At 36.7% G+C, this 17,651-nt stretch overlaps 1 protein-coding gene across 2 annotated transcripts in view; it reads right to left on the bottom strand.

Moving 5' to 3' along the window:
* Nucleotides 1-2,221: 2,221 nt before the first annotated feature.
* Nucleotides 2,222-17,651, bottom strand: part of DSC1 (desmocollin 1) — a 38,886-nt gene continuing 23,456 nt past the window's right edge. Inside the window, 6 exon segments of one of the 2 annotated variants that reach the window (NM_174044.1) lie at nt 2,902-4,988; nt 5,072-5,117; nt 5,864-6,106; nt 8,628-8,749; nt 10,345-10,587; nt 10,925-11,140. In NM_174044.1, the coding sequence (NP_776469.1) occupies nt 5,082-5,117; nt 5,864-6,106; nt 8,628-8,749; nt 10,345-10,587; nt 10,925-11,140 (860 nt within the window). In that variant the 3' untranslated portion in view covers nt 2,902-4,988; nt 5,072-5,081. 2 annotated transcript variants of the gene reach the window in all.

Genomic DNA, 17,651 nt, shown 5'->3' with positions numbered 1-17,651 from the left:
GGGAAGTCCCTAATATTTAGCTTTAAATAGGTTTAATATTAAAACATCAATACCAATTTAACATTTAATTTTTAATAAGTATTTGTCATATTTGTTGTTGTTTAGTAGATAGTCCTATCCAGCTCTTTGCAGCCCAATGGACTGTATCCCTCCAGGCTGCTTGGTCCATGGGACATCCCAGGCACTAATACTGGAGTGGGTTGCCATTCCCTTCTCCAAAAGATCTTCCCAATACATGTCGCCTGCATTGCCAGATGGATTCCTTACCTCTGAGCCACCAGGGAAGTCCATTTGTTGTATATTTAACATTATATAATTAATTTAATATTAATTAATCATGTATAAATATTAAATTGTTAAAATGAAAGTAACTCTGAAAATTTGTTTTCATTTTCTTCTGCTTGATTTTCCAGTTTGAAACTAAAAGAAATAATAATGAAAGAATATGTTTAGTCAGTAAAACACAACTGGTTCTGACAGCTTCCTAGCCACACCTATGATGCTCTAAGTCAGCTACACCCAGAAAAATAAAAGGTTAAAAAGGCACGTGGTGATGAACTGGCTTAGTAAGAAAAGAATATGTCAAGACACCTATTTGCTAAAATGATCTCAGGGTACTGCATGCATTGCTTAAACTATCCAGGTTATTCAAGTTGATTTTTAAAGATAATTTGGTAAATTTGTTGCCTAGACATGATCAGAAATAATGTCAAAATCTACCATTGTATATTCTCCAACATATGGCACCATAAGGTACAAAATTCACAGAGAGTCAATTATCCAAGTACAGAATAACACAGAGTTGGGTGGAGGGTTCTGCTGTGTGGGGGGACAGAAGACAGCTGGTCTTGAATTGGAGTCACGAGGTGAGCCTGGACAAATTTCCCTACCCTTTGGCAGCCATAGACCTGCTGTCTGAGACTCTCTGGGCACTCACTTTAATTGGCTAATCATGTTGTTCTTCTATTAGTTTTTTCAGGTTCCAATCAAGGGGTCATCTACACAGTGCATGTCAAAATTTCACGTACAGAGGATTCAATAGGTCTGGGGTGGGGCCTGAATCCACTTTCTTCAGGTGCTGTGAACAGCACTGAGTAGCAAAGACCCAGTACAGAGGTGAATTTGTACACTGCAAACACCTGGAGGGCCTCCCCTGAGAGTTTTTATTTAGTGAATCTGAGGAAGAACCCAAGAATTAGCATTTCTGGCACATTTCCAGGTGATGCTGATGCTGCCAGTTCAGGAAGCACACTTCAAGAACCACCGGTTTAGAATTTCATTATGGATCTCCAAGAGGTGAGAAATATGGTGAGTATAGAACAATAATCTGTCCCTCTTGTGGAATGCCTAATATGGACAAAAGGTCTTTGTGAAGTTGGATTTTAAATTTTGTGTAAATGAATTATATAAATGTCATTCACTCTTAATTTCTAAGTTTTCTATATATTTTAAGAAAGACAAAATCAAAACAAGAAAATTCTTTCATTTCCACATTGGATCAGAGGGTTCCTTTTAGTTTTTCCTGAACTATACCTGGCAGAAAATAATTCTATTTAAATTTTTGGTATGAATTCTAGGTAAAAACTCAGGTTTCTCAAAGGAAGCATTGAAGTTTCTTTTTAATAATAATTCCATGTTTTAGCATTTAACGGTCCCTAAATATGAACAAATAAAAACACTCCATGATTATAGGTATTCACTGTTGTACTCTGACAATTAAACTTTAAACATTTCGAAATCTCATGTATTCTCAGGCCAAATACAGAAGACAGTCACACTTATTTTTTAATTGTTTTTCCTCTAACATTAGTAAATAATCATCTTCTTTACAGATTGACTTTATAGAGTACATTTTATTCCTATTGTTCAAAACACTTACTTTAAGAAGTAAATATTTTAAAATAATTTGATCTACCTGAATGAAATGCATATTATAAATATACTTGGCAGATAACATTTCTTAAACAATTATTCTACTTATATATAAAGTGGTTATCATTTCATTTGTAGTAGCAAGGATTTGAGATCAACTGTGGTTTTTACTTCTCATGCAACACTATCCTTTCAAAGAATTTTTTTAAAACTATGCTTGCTCAAATTTACTAGGCCCTATGAAGTATGCAAAGGTCTATCCATTCTTAGTAATGCTTTCTGCTGCTATAAATAGTCCTCTTTTCTTTTATCTAACCTTGTAGTAAGACAAATGAAATGTCTGGCCAAATGAAAAATGTTCCTTCAGATTTATTAGAAAAGCAGATAAAAGAGACCAAAAATATGCAGCAATATACAGTTTGTTTCATTAATCTAATTGAGGAATTTCAAGTAGTACAGGACTTGTATAACTAACGCACAACAAAAAAGTTAGCTTTTCCTCTCTATGATAATGAAAGTCCTCAACTCTAGAACAACTATTGTGAATATTTTCCAAATAACAGCGTATTCCATTCTCTAAAAGTAAACACATGCATAGATATCAAGTTTTACAAAGTATTTTTAAAAAACCTAGGAGGAATTAAAAGCTCAATAAAGTTAAGGAAGTATTTAACAAAAGTTCATTTATAACAATTATGCCAATTTTCTTCTATTTTGGAGTTTCCATCAAGTTTTTCACATAAAATAGTTTGAGATCTTGATAAGATAAGAAAGTTTTAATTGTATGTTTTCCATAACTATAGATTTCATTATTGAAAACAATTCAGAATGATTAACTTACCAACAATTAAGTGAAAATTAACATACATGAAATAACTCATAATATACAATATTTTATTAACTAAATTCATAACAGTCTAGCAGAGTTTCATAAATTTCATTAATCATACAATTAACATTTGATTTTGAGTGTAACTAGAGAATAACTTTGAAATTCCTAAATAAATCAAAAGACATCATAGTTCTTCTATGAGATACAATTTAACAATTTAATGATATTTTGAAACATCTTAAAATAGTCAAATTCCTTAATACAAATTCATTTCCTACACTTTCTAATAATTCTGGTCATAGTTTTAAAGTATCTTCTCTTGTTGGTTTGAGAAATCAGCCTTTGGCCTTTATTTGTACCTTATGTTCAGATACAAATTTTCTTTTTCACATTTAAATTTAAGAAATACGAAGACATAAACATGTAGGCTAATGTTCAACTAATTATTTTTAATTGCTCAGCAAACATTCTGCACCTATGTTCAAAAATATAACTTAGAACATTATTATGATATATTTCCAAAATTTTAATATTATAAAATTTCAAAACTAGCATCATTGTCAGAATAACATGTACATCAGATAACAGATATTCAGAAGCTGCATTACTCTCCAAAATTATTTTACTGACAATGCCCATAAAAATAATACATAGAGGGCACCTTTTAAAATAAAAACTGTATTTACTAAAGCTACTTATTTATTCTGCTCTACTATTCAATTTCATTTCAAGAAACATCTTTATTTAGATCCTGTGACTAAGAAGGAAAATAATTCACAAAATTTAAGAAAATTAGTCACTCATTTTTTTTGAAGGTTAAGTAGCTAAAAGATGAAAAAAAGTTTTTTTGTCTGAATGAAAATGTCCTTGTGATATATACTGCAAATGTTTTATGAATCTATAGCATTTGGCACAAAAAATATTAAAATATTATTTAAATATATGGGTTTTTTCTAAAGTAATAAAATAGAATATCTTATTAAAATGCTATGTATTCAAAATAGCTCATTAACTCATGTTTTCATTCTTTTATCCAGCATCACTCAACAAATGTTTGGTAAGAATTGAGTTAATAACACATTTCAGTTTTTTAACATATATATGCCAGACACTTTTTCTTATTTAACATTTTCTGAAAGTGATTACCAATGTAGCCTGAGTATCCATTCCAGTATGGATAGTCATTCAGTGTTTAGCACATTCAAAGGGCGATCAGGGTTGTAAGCCTAATGCCTACTGGTCTAGTTACTCAAATGCTTGAGGATGGTGGGATGGTGTCAAACTAGAGAGAACATGTCCTTGCCAAGGTATTTACATTTTTAAAAAGTAATAATACATCATGATGGGCCAACAAAACAGATTTGCATGTTTCAGTCAACCCATGGGCATTAAGGCTGCAATTCTTTCATGGAAATGCTTTTTTTTTAAAAATCTCAATGACTCAAATTTCTGTGAGCCTCTTCTGGTCCACATCTTTCCAACAATTCTAGAACCTGTAGGAACCTGATAACACATCCACATCAACAGAGATCCCAGGATCAAGCTGGGAGCACCTCCACAGGGTGAAAACACAATGAAAGATGAGCTCTTATTCACCAAATCAAAGATTGCATCAGAGAATGCATAAGAAATTCTTCAGCACAAAGCCATTCAGGTAAAGGAAGCAATTCTGTAGCACCAAAGACAATACTTCTAAAAGCATAATTGTCCCCAAGATTCTGAAGAAAATATTTCATTTTCATTTAAAATAACAATGTGTTTTTCTTTAATCTCCACAATCCCTAACTCCCTCACATACTCTTCCAGAGCATACCAAGTAACGTAAGTTTTCAAACAGAAGGTGTGAGAAAGCACACGGTGCCGTCCTGGAAAGGGCAAGAAAATGTACGTGCATAGAAAAGGAAATTAACAAAGGAAGCACTGATGTCTAGAGAAGACTAAAGTTATCTCAGACAAGGAGAATTTAAGGGAGCCTTATCTATACACAACTGGAAGTTTACCTCCATAAACAAATACTTTAGCAGATGCTGCTATTGTTTTACATTCAATATGCGCTGGTAGATGTTACGCTATTAAAAGGCACATTTTATTTCTTTACACATGTTTTCGCTAGCGTCCTAAATTTGGGTTCCAGATGATCTAGGAAGTCAAGCCCCTCTTCTTCCTGCCGATCGCTGCAGCAGCCCACTGAGCCGGCCACAGACCCTTTGCCTTCATAGCTATAGGAGCGAACGTAGTCTTCGCAGAGCTTGTGTTCCTCGTCTTGTCCGCACAGATACACCTTCTGTGTCGAGAAAGAGCACATTTTATTATTTTTTTTAAAAAACACCTAAATGTATTAGCTTAAAAATAATGGCTTTGATTTACCTTTTACTGTTTAATTTTTAACCAGAGTGTGTCCTCTAATGGATTCCTACATATAAAAAATGCACATGATTGGTCTGTATTATATTCATTCTTAAAATATAGCAGATATATAAATGCTCCTACTGAACACATTGATAAAAACTGAAGCTCCACATGCATCACACAACTAGCTTACGATTTCCCATTTAAACATGAAATTTGTATCATTGAAATGTGTCTACAACTTTTTTACATATTTAGGGGAAACAAATATAAGCTATGACCCTTATGTTTATACATTATTACATACTTATAGTAATATATTTAACTGGCTAATATTAATGTACATTGCCTGATCTGAACATAAAACGGGGAACTAAAACCCAAAATAAAAGCTTAATGATCTGTCTGGTTGATGGCGATCATTAAGATTTCATAATCTTAAGAATATTTATAATTTGTGACCCACGTAGTACCCTGTAACATTTCACTCTAGGTGATTTTCCTGGCAATTTTTAGGAAAGAAGCTATGCTGCTGCTGCTGCTGCTGAGTCTTTTTATACTTACAAAAGTAGAGAAGTGCCTACATATGCCACTCCTAGGTCAAGTTTTGGAAACCTTATTTTAAAAATTGAACTTTACGCGGTCATTTTCCTCTTTGGGTTTGGATCTAATATTCATATATCTATGATAATTCAACATGAAAAAGGTGATGAGCTCCAGATGTATAAGGACTGAAACTTTGGGGAAATCCTGATTTATAAACAGAGTTTAACTTTCATGTAAAATGAACATGAAGACAGCGGCACTTACTTCGCCAAGCCGAGGTTGGGTGAAGTTGTGCCAGTCACTGTACGTGTATCTGCCAGTGTCCGTCACTCCCTTAACAGATTCCAGGGTCTGATGTCCACCTCCTTTGTTGGCATCCAAAGTGTAGCCGCCTTTGACCATCTCAAAACTTTGCTGTGTTTTGACTCCCTGGCCACCAAGTGTGCCAACAGATATGCTTGTGTCACAAACGTTGGATGTCTGTGTGGGGAGTCTAATATTTGCATCCTAAAATAAATAAATCAAATTGTAACTAACAGTTTTCTTTCATTTATTTCCCACCATGGGCAAATCTCATAGGGGTAAATCTGAGGGCTTCCCTGATAGCTCAGTTGGTTAAGAATCTGCCTACAATACAGGAGACCTCAGTTTGATTCCTGGGTCAGGAAGATCCCCTGAAGAAGGGATAGGCTACCCACTTCAGTATTCTTGGGCCTCTCTTGTGGCTCAGCTGGTAAAGAATCCGCCTGCAATGTGGGAGACCTGGGTTCCATCCCTGGGTTGGGAAGATCCCCTGGAGAAGGGAAAGGCAACCCACTCCAGTATTCTGGCCTGGAGAATCCCATGGACTGCATAGTTCATGGGGTTGCAAAGAGTCGGACATGATTGAGCAACTTTCACTTTCACATGGGCAAATCACTTACCTGCTGTACCTCTCTAATTCCCCATATGTAAAATCAAGATAATAATAATACTAATATCATAGGTGTTATAGGTTAAATCACATCCTCCACCCCAATTCAATTGTTAAAGTCCTAACCCTCAAGTGTCTCAGAATATGATCTTATTTGAAGATAGAGTCATTTTTAGATGCAATTAGTTAAATTAAGACAAGGTCCTAATCAAGTAAGATGGGTCTCTAATCCAAAAGGGGAAAGTTGGACACAGACACACATACACAAAGCCATATGAAGACTCAGTCAATGATGTCATAAGCCAAAGAATTACCGAAAGCTGGGAGGGAGAATTGTAATAGAATCCTAGCACCTTCAGAGGGAGTAGGATTCTGTCAACACCTAATCTCTAATGTCTAGCCTTCTGAACTGTGAGACAATAAATTTCAATTCAGTTACATTCAGTTTGTCATGCTTTGTTATAGTGTTGCCATGCCCTCCTCCAAGGGATCTTCCCAACCCAGGGATCAAACCCAGGTCTCCCACATTGCAGGTGGATTCTTTACCAGCAGAGCTACCAGGGAAGCCCCTGTTTGGCATAGTAAGTGCTCAAAAATATTCAGTTCATTTCAGTCACTCAGTCGTGTCCGACTCATTGTTACCACATGGACTGCAGCACCCCAGGCTTTCCTGTCCATCACCAACTCCTGGAGCTTGCTCAAACTCATGTCCACCAAGTTGGTGATGCCATTCAACCATCTTATACTCTGTCATCCCCTTCTCCTCCTGCCTTCCATTTTTCCCAGCATCAGGGTCTTTTCCAATGAGTCAGCTCTTCACATCAGGTGGCCAAAATATTGGAGCTTCAGCTTCAGCATCAGTCCTTCCAATGAATACTCGGGGTTGATTTCCTTTAGGATTGACTGCTTTGATCTCCTTTCAGTCCATGGGACTCTCAGGAGTCTTCTTCAACACCACAGTTCAAAGGCATCAATTCTTTAGCGCTCAGTCTTCTTTATAGTCCAACTCTCAGATCCATACATGGCTAGAAAAACCATAGCTTTGACTATACAGACTTTGGTCAGTAAAGTAATGTCTCTGCTTTTTAATATGCTGTCTAGGTTTGTAATAGCTTTATTTCCAAGGAGCAAGCATCTTTTAATTTCATGGCTGCAGTCACCATCTGCAGTGATTTTGGAGCCCAAGAAAATAAAGTCTGTCACTGTTTCCATTGTTTCTCCATCTATTTGCCATGAAGTGATGGGACCAGATGCCATGATCTTAGTTTTCTGAATGTTGAGTTTTAAGCCAGCTTTTCACTCTCTCTTTCATTTTTATCAAGAGACTCTTCAGTTCCTCTTCGCTTTCTGCTGTAAGGGTAATGTCATCTGCGTATCTGAGGTTATTGATATTTTTCCTGGCAATCTTGATTTCAGCTTGTGCTTCATCCAGCCCAGCGTTTCTCATGATGTACTGTGTATATAAGTTAAATAAGCAGGATGGCAATATACAGCCTTTTTGTTCTCCTTTCCCAATTTGGAACCAGTCTGTTATCCCATGTCCGGTTCTAGCTGTTGCTTCTTGACCTGCATACAGATTTCTCAGGAGCATTAGCTGTTATCATTATTTGGGCTTCCCAGGTAGCACTAGTGCTAAAGGACCCATTTCCGAGGCAGGCAGGTTTAAGAGACTCAGGTTTGATCCCTGGATCAAGAAAATCCCCTGGAGGAGGACAGGGAACCCACTTTAGTATTTTCGCCTAGAGAATCTCACGGACAGAGGAGCCTGGCAGGCTGCAGTCCAAAGGGCCGCACAAAGTTGGATATGTGAAGCGACTTAGGTTGCACGCAGGTTATCATTATTACTATTTTATGTAATAATCAACTGTTATCATTGAACTTGGGCTTCCCTGATGGCTCAGATGGTAAAGAATCTGCCTGTAATGCAGGAGACCTGGGTTTGATGGAGAAGAGAATGGCAACCCACTCCAGTATTCTTGCCTGGAGAATCCCATGGACAGAGGATCCTGTGGGGCTATAGTCCATGGGGTTGCAAAGAGTTGGACTTGAGTGAGTGACTAAGCACAGCACAGCCTCATTAAACTACCATACCAAAAAAGGTGAAATCTGATTTACCATCACTTCTTCTCCAGGTCCTTCAGTATTTGATACAATTAAATTTTGCTGGGCTACATCTTCTGGAAAACACTTCTTTACTGTTTTCTTAACAGTAACACAGAAACATGTGAACAAAATACCTAAAAAATAAAAAATATATAAGTAAAATCACATTTTTTCATGCTGGTACTGTAGATCATATGATTTATAGTAAATGATTATAATCATTTGAATTATATAGTATATCATTTGAATCAGATTTTTTTTTAAGTTTCTTCACAGAACTTTAAAAAAATTGGTTCCATAAATTGAGATTTCTTCGGGTCATAAAATTTAAAAGAGATTATTAACAAATATATATAGACTATCTCTGAGGTTATGTTATTAGGCTAAATAAGAAACAAATCAATAGAAAGAAAGAGGAAGTGAACATAGTTTGTGAACAGCTCTCTTCCCAGGTTCAGAATTCAACATTTTCCTTCTTTTCTCCACACTGAAATAGTAACTTCATTTGATTGGACTTTAAGCTAGTATTATTGGCATTAAAGTCCATACGGAACAACTCAAAGATCTTAGAATTACAAAACAAAGAACATTAGACATAAATCAAACAGGAAAAGCCATTACATAAAACCAGTGCTTGGTTTTGAAAGCGTCCATCAAGTGCTAAGAGGAATATCCAGTTTAACCTGAAACACAAATCACTGAACACAGACACAGCAAAGGCTATGGGAAAAGTCCATAAATGCAAATAGACTGTGTGTAGTCAAACAGATTTTTTAAAAAGAAGGAAGGAGGGAAGGGAAAAGAAGCAAAGGAGGGAAAAAGGGGAGAGGAAGGGAGGGGAGAAGCCTGAGCAAAGATTTCCATCACTTTTGCCTCTCCAAAAACCAGTTTGCAGAATGCAAAATCTTCCACTGCGTTTCCTCAGCGACTCATCAAATGGCCATTTCCCTCACACTGCTGCTGCTGCTGCTGCTGCGTCACTTCAGTCGTGTTCGATTCTGTGGGACCCCATAGACCGCAGCCCACTGGGCTCCCCCGTCCCTGGGATTCTCCAAGCAAGAACACTGGAGTGGGTTGCCATTTCCTTCTCCAATGCATGAAAGTGAAAAGTGAAAGTGAAGTCGTTCAGTCGTGTCCGACTCTTCGTGACCCCATGGACTGCAGCCCACCAGGCTCCTCCATCCATGGGATTTTCCAGGCAAGAGTACCGGAGTGGGGTGCCATTGCCTTCTCCATTCTCTCACACTCTGGAGTCTAATTAAGATGTATGCTAAATGATGTCATTAATATTCATTAATATCATTGAGCACAAACATCTAAGTAAATTTTTAAACTACTCTTTTCACTAACTCTTTTTGTGCATCCACTCCATGAATGTGGCTGGTTGAAAGATAATCATACTTTGTATGGGAGGGAAACTTAACATTAATTTTACCCAACCTCTTCATTGAACCATTAAAAAAAAAAAGAGCTTAGAGAAGAGGAAATGATTTATCCAGTGTCTCACAGCTAATTATTGGAAGAACTGTGGCCATAGTTCTGAAAACTCCTTTTCTTCTGTGACTCACAACTCCAAGCCATTGAGTTTGCACAAGATTTTTAAAAGGACACACTTCTCAAAGGCTATCAATGTCACTAATATAAAGAATTGTCATATATTTTTTAAAATATTAGATAACATTTCTAATATTAAAATATTAGATAACACATTTTATCTAATTATACTTACATAACAACAATACAGAACCCAACACCATGGCAAGAATTGCCCATTTTCCAAGGAATACATTTGCGAGTGCTGCCTCTCTCGAAAGTTTACTAGGCATTCTACATTCGGATGGAATTGTACAATCACATACTCTCACTGGTAATATGTGTGTTGCAGAAGCACCATGTCTGTCTTTTATTTGGATAGGAACAGTGTAATAGTCATAATCAAGATCTTGCCGCCCCCGAAGAATGGCAGTTTTACCTATGCAAAAAAAAAAAAAAAAGAGAGAGATTTTGATTTCTTGAAAAGACAGGAAAGGTAATTGATATTGCTTTATGCTCATCTTTACTATTCTATATTTACTATGTTATTCAAATATTTTATTAAAATGGATTTGTCTGTTTTCTTAAAGATATTCAGGATAAGAATCGAATCATATTACTCATTGTCTTAAGAAACAATGTATTATCCTTTATCTGGGATCAATAAAATAATTTACTAAAATTAAGATTTATTTAGTATAAGTAACTAAGGTAGAAGTCTAGGCCACCAAACATTCTAAGTCCTATTGATTAGAAGGTTTAGCATAATTACACACCATCCCTTGTCTCTACTGTCCAAAGTTTGCTGGCAGAATTATCAAGAATGAATTGAAAAGGTGGCCCATTGTCAGGTCCATCTTGATCTGTAGGTTCGAGGACAACATAATCCTTATCATGCCGGCAAATTGTCAGTTCTTCTTGTTTTATCTGCGGTGGGTGGTCATTTTTATCTTCCAAAAAAACTACTAACGTTCCAGTGCAAGATCTGCCATCTAAGAAAAATAAAAAATAGGATTTTTCTCCACTTGAACACTTATTTTCAAAAATCTCTATGATGTACAGTTGACATCTGCTTTCTACTAGATGTCTGAACTTGAATTTCACACACTTTCCAAACCACAAATACCACTGCTACCAGTACAAAATAGTGACATTACTCTTCCCTGGAGATTGGTAGCTGTATCAGATGACATCGTGAAGTGGTTTTTAAAATTAAAAGGTATGAGATTATGAGTCATGTCACTACAGAATGACCGATTTAGAAGATAATTGATTTCTTTCATCCTTCTTTGAAAGTGTATTCATGCTTAAAATATAAACACTTTACATTAGGTCACAATCACTTCCTAACTTTCTCTCCTGACCCTTTCCCTCATATACTCATTGTTCAAACTTTGTCATGTGTGTGCTTAGTCACTCAGTTGTGTCCGACTCTTTGCGACCCCATGGACCGTAGCCTACCATGCTCCTCTCTCCATTCTCATGGAGAGAGGCAAAAATATTGGAGTGGATTTTCATGCCCTCCTCCAGGGGATCTACCCAACCCAGGGATCGAACCCAGGTCTCCCATATTGCAGGCAGATTCTTTACCATCTGAGCCACCAGGGAAGCCCAAACTTTGTAAAACTGATCATCAAACCCAGAAACTGTGCTCCATCCTGTGTGCAGCTTTGGCACATGCTCTTGCCACTGCTGGGAATACTTTTCTCCTCCCCTTTGCCTGATAAAACCTTATTATCCTTTAAGAATCCGTTCAAATGTCACCTCTGCATGAAACTTGCCAGTGACTTCTATGGACAATGCTTGCATATTCTCCTTCAGTTTCTCAAAACCCTTGTTCATCTTTAGCTCATGCACTTAACTTTTCATCCTAAGGGCTACTTTGTATTCATCTTGACAGTTCAGTGATCTGCCCAGTATTTCCTGGCTAACTTAATATTAACACACTGAACACTTGCAGTTCAATTGCTAAATTGTTTCAAACTCTTTGCAACCCCATGAACTTCGCTGCCCCAGACTTCCCTGTCCTTCACTGTCTCCCAGTTTGCTCAAACTCATGTCCACTGAATTGGTGATGCCATCCAACCATCTCATCCTCTGCCACCTTCTTCTCGTATTGTCTTTGATCTTTCCCAGCATCAGGGTCTTTTCTAGTGAGTCGGCTCTTCACATCAGGTGGCCAAACTATGGGAACCTCAGCTTCAGCATCAGTCCTTCCAATGAATATTTGGGGTTGATTTCCTTTAGAATTAACTGGTTTGATCTCCTTGCTGTCCATAATTTGAAGGTATTAGTTCTTTGGTGCTTAGCCTTCTTTATGGTTCAACACTCACATCCTTACACGACTACTGGAAAAACCACAGCTTTGAATATTTGGACCTTTGTTGGCAAAGTGATGTCTCTGCTTTTTACTGCCTACGTTTGTCATAGCATTAATTTTTATATTTAAAAAAATCAATTGAACAAACTGTAAAAAAGTTGTACCCCCACCCTAATCTAATTAATATGCTTTTGAGAATAAGAACTCTTACCTCCAGAACTCCACTATTAATGGCCTAATGCTTCAACACATAAATCTAAATAAATATCTTAAATTAGCATAATGCCCACTATGCATGTTTAAAAGATAATGAAGTTTAGAGAACATGTTCAAATTTTAAAGCTTGTGATAAAATTACAAACTACTCTAAATAGTAAGATTTCAAAATTGAAATAAACAGAAAAATAACTGATGAAATTCCTCACTTTTATTGCTTTGAATGGTGGTCTAAATTTTGATGCATAAACATTGAATTTATCATACAGACTACCATAAATCATGTGCAAATTTAATGTTCTTTCTTTTTAGATTAAAATAACAATTAAGCCATATCAAGTAGCGTATTTCAGTGAATTTTTTTTCTGTTGAATAAGAATTTATTCAAAGTGACTTTTAAATTAGTTACTTACAAGGTAACAGCAGTATATACCTATTTAAAAACTATTCAATCTAAACAAATTTAAACATCTAGAAATTAAAAAGAAATAACAACTTTTTTGTTTAAAAAAAAATCTGCAATAGCATAGATATCTCCCTGGTGATTCAGACAGTAAAGCGTCTGCCTGCAATGCGGGGGACTTGGGTTTGATCCCTGAATTGGGAAGAGCCCCTGGAGAAGGAAATGGCAACCACTCCAGTACCCTTGCCTGGAAAATCCCATGGTCAGAAGAGCCTGGTAGGCCACAGTTCATGGGGTCACAAAAAGTCGGACAGGACCGAAAGATTTCACTTTCACAATAGCATATAAACATTTTGAGATTGCCATAAATTTGTAAATAAATTTGAGTACAAATGACAACTTCAACACCTGAAAAAGAAGTGAGAGGTGGGAAAAATAAGCTTTTTTAATGTAAAAAATAGTTACAGGTACTAGTGTGAATCAACATGGGTGTTAGGATTTTAACTATTAAAATATAAGAAGAAAGCTATTTCTCTTTAAGGTACAATAGAAATCACACTTTAAAAAGTGAAATAAAGAAATAGGGCAGCCATCCAGAAGCAAATAAAGACTCATTTAATTCCATATTCAACAAACATTTATCACATAAATGATTATTTTCCATCACAATCTCTGTTTTAAGCATGTTGTTAAAAAAGGAAAACCCGAAACTGTTAAAACAGATAGTAGGCAAAGCCACAGCTGAAAACTAAGTCCTGCTGCTGCTGCTGCTAAGTCACTTCAATCGTGTACGACTCTGTGTGACCCCATAGACGGCAGCCCACCAGGCTCCCCCGTCCCTGGGATTCTCCAGGCAAGAACACTGGAGTGGGTTGCCATTTCCTTCTCCAATGCATGAAAGTGAAAAGGGAAAGTGAAGTTGCTCAGTCGTGTCCGACTCTTCGCGACCCCATGGACTGCAGCCCACCAGGCTCCTTCACCCATGGGATTTTCCAGGCAAGAGTACTGGAGTGGGGTGCCATCGCCTTCTCCAAAACTAAGTCCTAGATGTCTTCTAAAACTACGAAAGTCTGATTGCAAATTTTTTCCTTCTGGGAAACAGAACCAAAAAAAGTAATTCCTGATAATAGTTGAAGACTATGAAAAAGTAATTAAGTATGTATATTTGCCTGCTTCTAAACCTTATTTTGGGCTTTCCAGGTGGCTCAGTGGTAAAGAATCTGCCTACAGTGCAGGAGACACTAGTTCAATCCCTGGGTCAGGAAGATCCCCTGGAGAAGGAAATGGCAACCCATTTCAGTTCTTTCTTGGGAAATCCCATGGACAGAGGAGTCTGGCGGGCAACAGTCTGTGAGGTCGCAAAAGAGTCAGACACAACTAAGGAACTAAATAAGAACAAACCTTATTTTAAGTTAAACACGTAAGCAAATGCCAAGAATCAGTGAGTAAGGAATGTCATGATCTCCTAGAAAGTACATTTTAGGTTAACTAAAATCTAAATTTACAACAATAAGAACTCTGAAAAGCAAGAGTTCCCCATTGTTATTTAAATGTTTCCAGGAACAGAAAGTTCACTGGGTTATAAATTAGCCCACTCCATATACAGAACTCTTTAACGATTGGGAGGTTTTCAGATTCTTTCTTACCAAGCTGTAATACATTTCCTAATCATTTCTCATTTTTTCTTTTTTTGGACTATACATGCAAAAAGTTTACCTCTTCCACATGACAACCCTGAAATATTCATTTTAAGAAAATTCTTTTTACACTCAAGTATATCAAAGCATTTGTAAACTTTTGAACTCAAGTTTCTACATTAAAACTAAGTTCCAAGTGCCTGTTATGCACCTGAATTTGCAAAGGACTAAGCAGTAAAATTCACAACCTGGAACCTGGAGACTCACAGAACAGCAGAGGAATGGCAAATACCAGTACCTACACGAAGTAAACATGCCAAGATCTCTGCTAGATGCTTTGTAAAAAGATATTTAGCAAAGATAAAGGTCTTTATATGAACATGAGTTCATAGTCAGCCTAGCTAGAGGGAAAGACTGTACATGAGAAACAATGAGAGCTCCATTTTATAGAGAAGACACATCATCTATATGTCTTATACTTAATTATATATAAGTATATATACTTATACTGTGATAATTACAGTATTATTCCCAGGGAAGGAGGGTTAAAAAGGTATTCAGAGAGGAACTAAACAAAGATTAGTGAGAGTTATCACAACAGTCATCACTGCCATCCATTTGAAGAAGAAGAAGGACCTGAATTTCAAACAGAAGGGGCAGCCTTATTGTAGGTGGAGAGGGTACAAAACAGTGCTTTTAGAGCGAAAGCAGGGAAGCAACCTGGTTGACAAAAAAGAACTGACACAAAAAATACAAGGAAATTAATTGGACACCTAGATGACCATCATGAACTATATATGAGCATCAAAACGAAATGTTCATGTAGAAATATAAGTAATTACTTATATATTTGACCCTTGGAAGCATATATTAAAATGGATTAAAGTTTAAATAAACAAAATCCTTCACCATATAATCTTCCATTAACATTTCTTACACCCTATCTTTCCTTCTTGAGCACGGCCAGGTTATCCATGAGCTTGAGACATAGATATGACATTTCATTTCTTTGTACTGTGATCACTATCCTTACAGACATTCTTCTACCACCAAAAGACAAAGTTAGCTTCTTATATCTCTGTTTTCCATATTTTCCTTCTCCCTAAAGAGTATTTCCTTTTTTATCAACAAGCTTTTGCATTTCTGTGAAATCACCTGCCTTTACCCTTTCAGTTTGGTAACACTTTAACTGCTTTCCACTTCTTATGATATTCATGCATTCTTTGATGGGGAAAGTTTTTATACCAGAGAATCTTTATAAGAATATAATCATCCTTCAATTGATACTATGTGAAAAATTCGATTTTGTCTTATGAATCCTAGTTTTCGTGGCTTAGAACTTAGGATTTAAAAGACAATCAACACTGGTGTAATAAGTGAGTAAATATAAATCCTTGTTTCACGTCATAATTGTGTTCCTGATCCAATCAGATTTCACCTTTGCTTTTTTATAACCAGCAAATCACCATGATTATAAAGTAGCAGCAGTTTTAACTGTATTTCTCAGTTCATGTTTCCCCCACTATTTAGTAGGATATTTTCTTTTCCTACTTATACTGAAAGATTTATAATAAAAGATTCTGTGAGAGCTGTCAAGAGGAGAGGAAGGACTTCTCTAGTGGTCCAGTGGTTAAGAATCTGCCCGTCAGTGCAGGGGACACAGGTTCGATCCCTGGTTGGGGAATATTCCACATGCAGTTAACCCTGCACACCACAACTATTGAACCAGCGCTCTAGAGCCCCCAGAACCACAGCTACTGAAGCCTGTAAACTCTAAAGCCCATGTTCTGCAACAAGAGAAGCCCCCGCCATGAGAAGCCCTCACATGGCCATTAGAGAGTAGCCCCTACTCAATGCAACTAGAAAAGAGCCCATGTAGCAATGAAGACAACACAGCTGACAATAAATAATAAGTGAATAAATTTTTTTTAAAAAGATTAAAGGAATATGATATGCACATGATTAGGCAACAATATTCAAACTGTGGTTTTCTTTCAGACTTTGAAATTGAAATATTTTCTACTCGTGGGCATACTTTGTTTTCAGACTGCTTGGTTTTCTCACTGATTATGACGTGCGACAGACCGTCCCCATTCCCAGGCAACAAGAATACACCAAGGCTGAGAGAGAAAGTAAGGAAAAAACCCAAATGGGACAAATGTGAATGGACTGGCTTGCCACATATATCATAAGCAGCAGCATCTTTATTAGTTTAACCTTTGTCTCTCAACAGAGAATCTTTTTTTTTTAAGTAGATGGGCTTTTATTGTAAAGCTATAGAAAAGAGTAGAAGTATAATATGTGAGAAAATATTTGTCTTTATCTTATTATCAAACTATTAAAAGGTAAAATGAAAAGTAATTTTTCATAAAATGAACAAGTCATTTCATGACTTTGGACCATTTCAGCTTTTGTTTATTTCCATGGGATTTGACATGTTTATTCACTTGCCCATTCCTGCTAAAGAAATTCAATGATTCTGTAGAAAAAGCCCCAAAAAAAAGAAAAAGACCACAGCATTGCTGTACCAGCTTGTTTGTTTTGAAAATCCAATGTATAAAAATACCCTAACCATATCATTGTAGAGCTCTATACCAAGACCACAGGTGAGTGGAACCCTGCACCAACGTCACAGGACAAAAGTCTCTGAAACTGACCAAGCCCCATAGCAACTGTTGCCATGGGCCTCTAGATCGAAACCAGCCAGTTCCTTGACCCCATATTAGGTAAAATACCCACCCTATAGCATCCTAACCAATCACCTAATGCCACCATTTTCAGTAGAATTTCCTCTGTCTTGAGGCCATAAAAATCAGCTACTAGCCCAAGAAAAGAGTTGGTTCTCCCTTGAGCCGGCCTGCTGTTCCAACAGCCTCTCCCACTCTAATAAACTTTATTCATCTCTCATTCTACCTCATGTCTGGAAA

This window comes from Bos taurus, chromosome 24 (genome assembly GCF_002263795.3).
Source record: "Bos taurus isolate L1 Dominette 01449 registration number 42190680 breed Hereford chromosome 24, ARS-UCD2.0, whole genome shotgun sequence".
Classification (NCBI taxonomy): domain Eukaryota; kingdom Metazoa; phylum Chordata; class Mammalia; order Artiodactyla; family Bovidae; genus Bos; species Bos taurus.
This window is presented reverse-complemented; position numbering and strand designations above follow the sequence as displayed.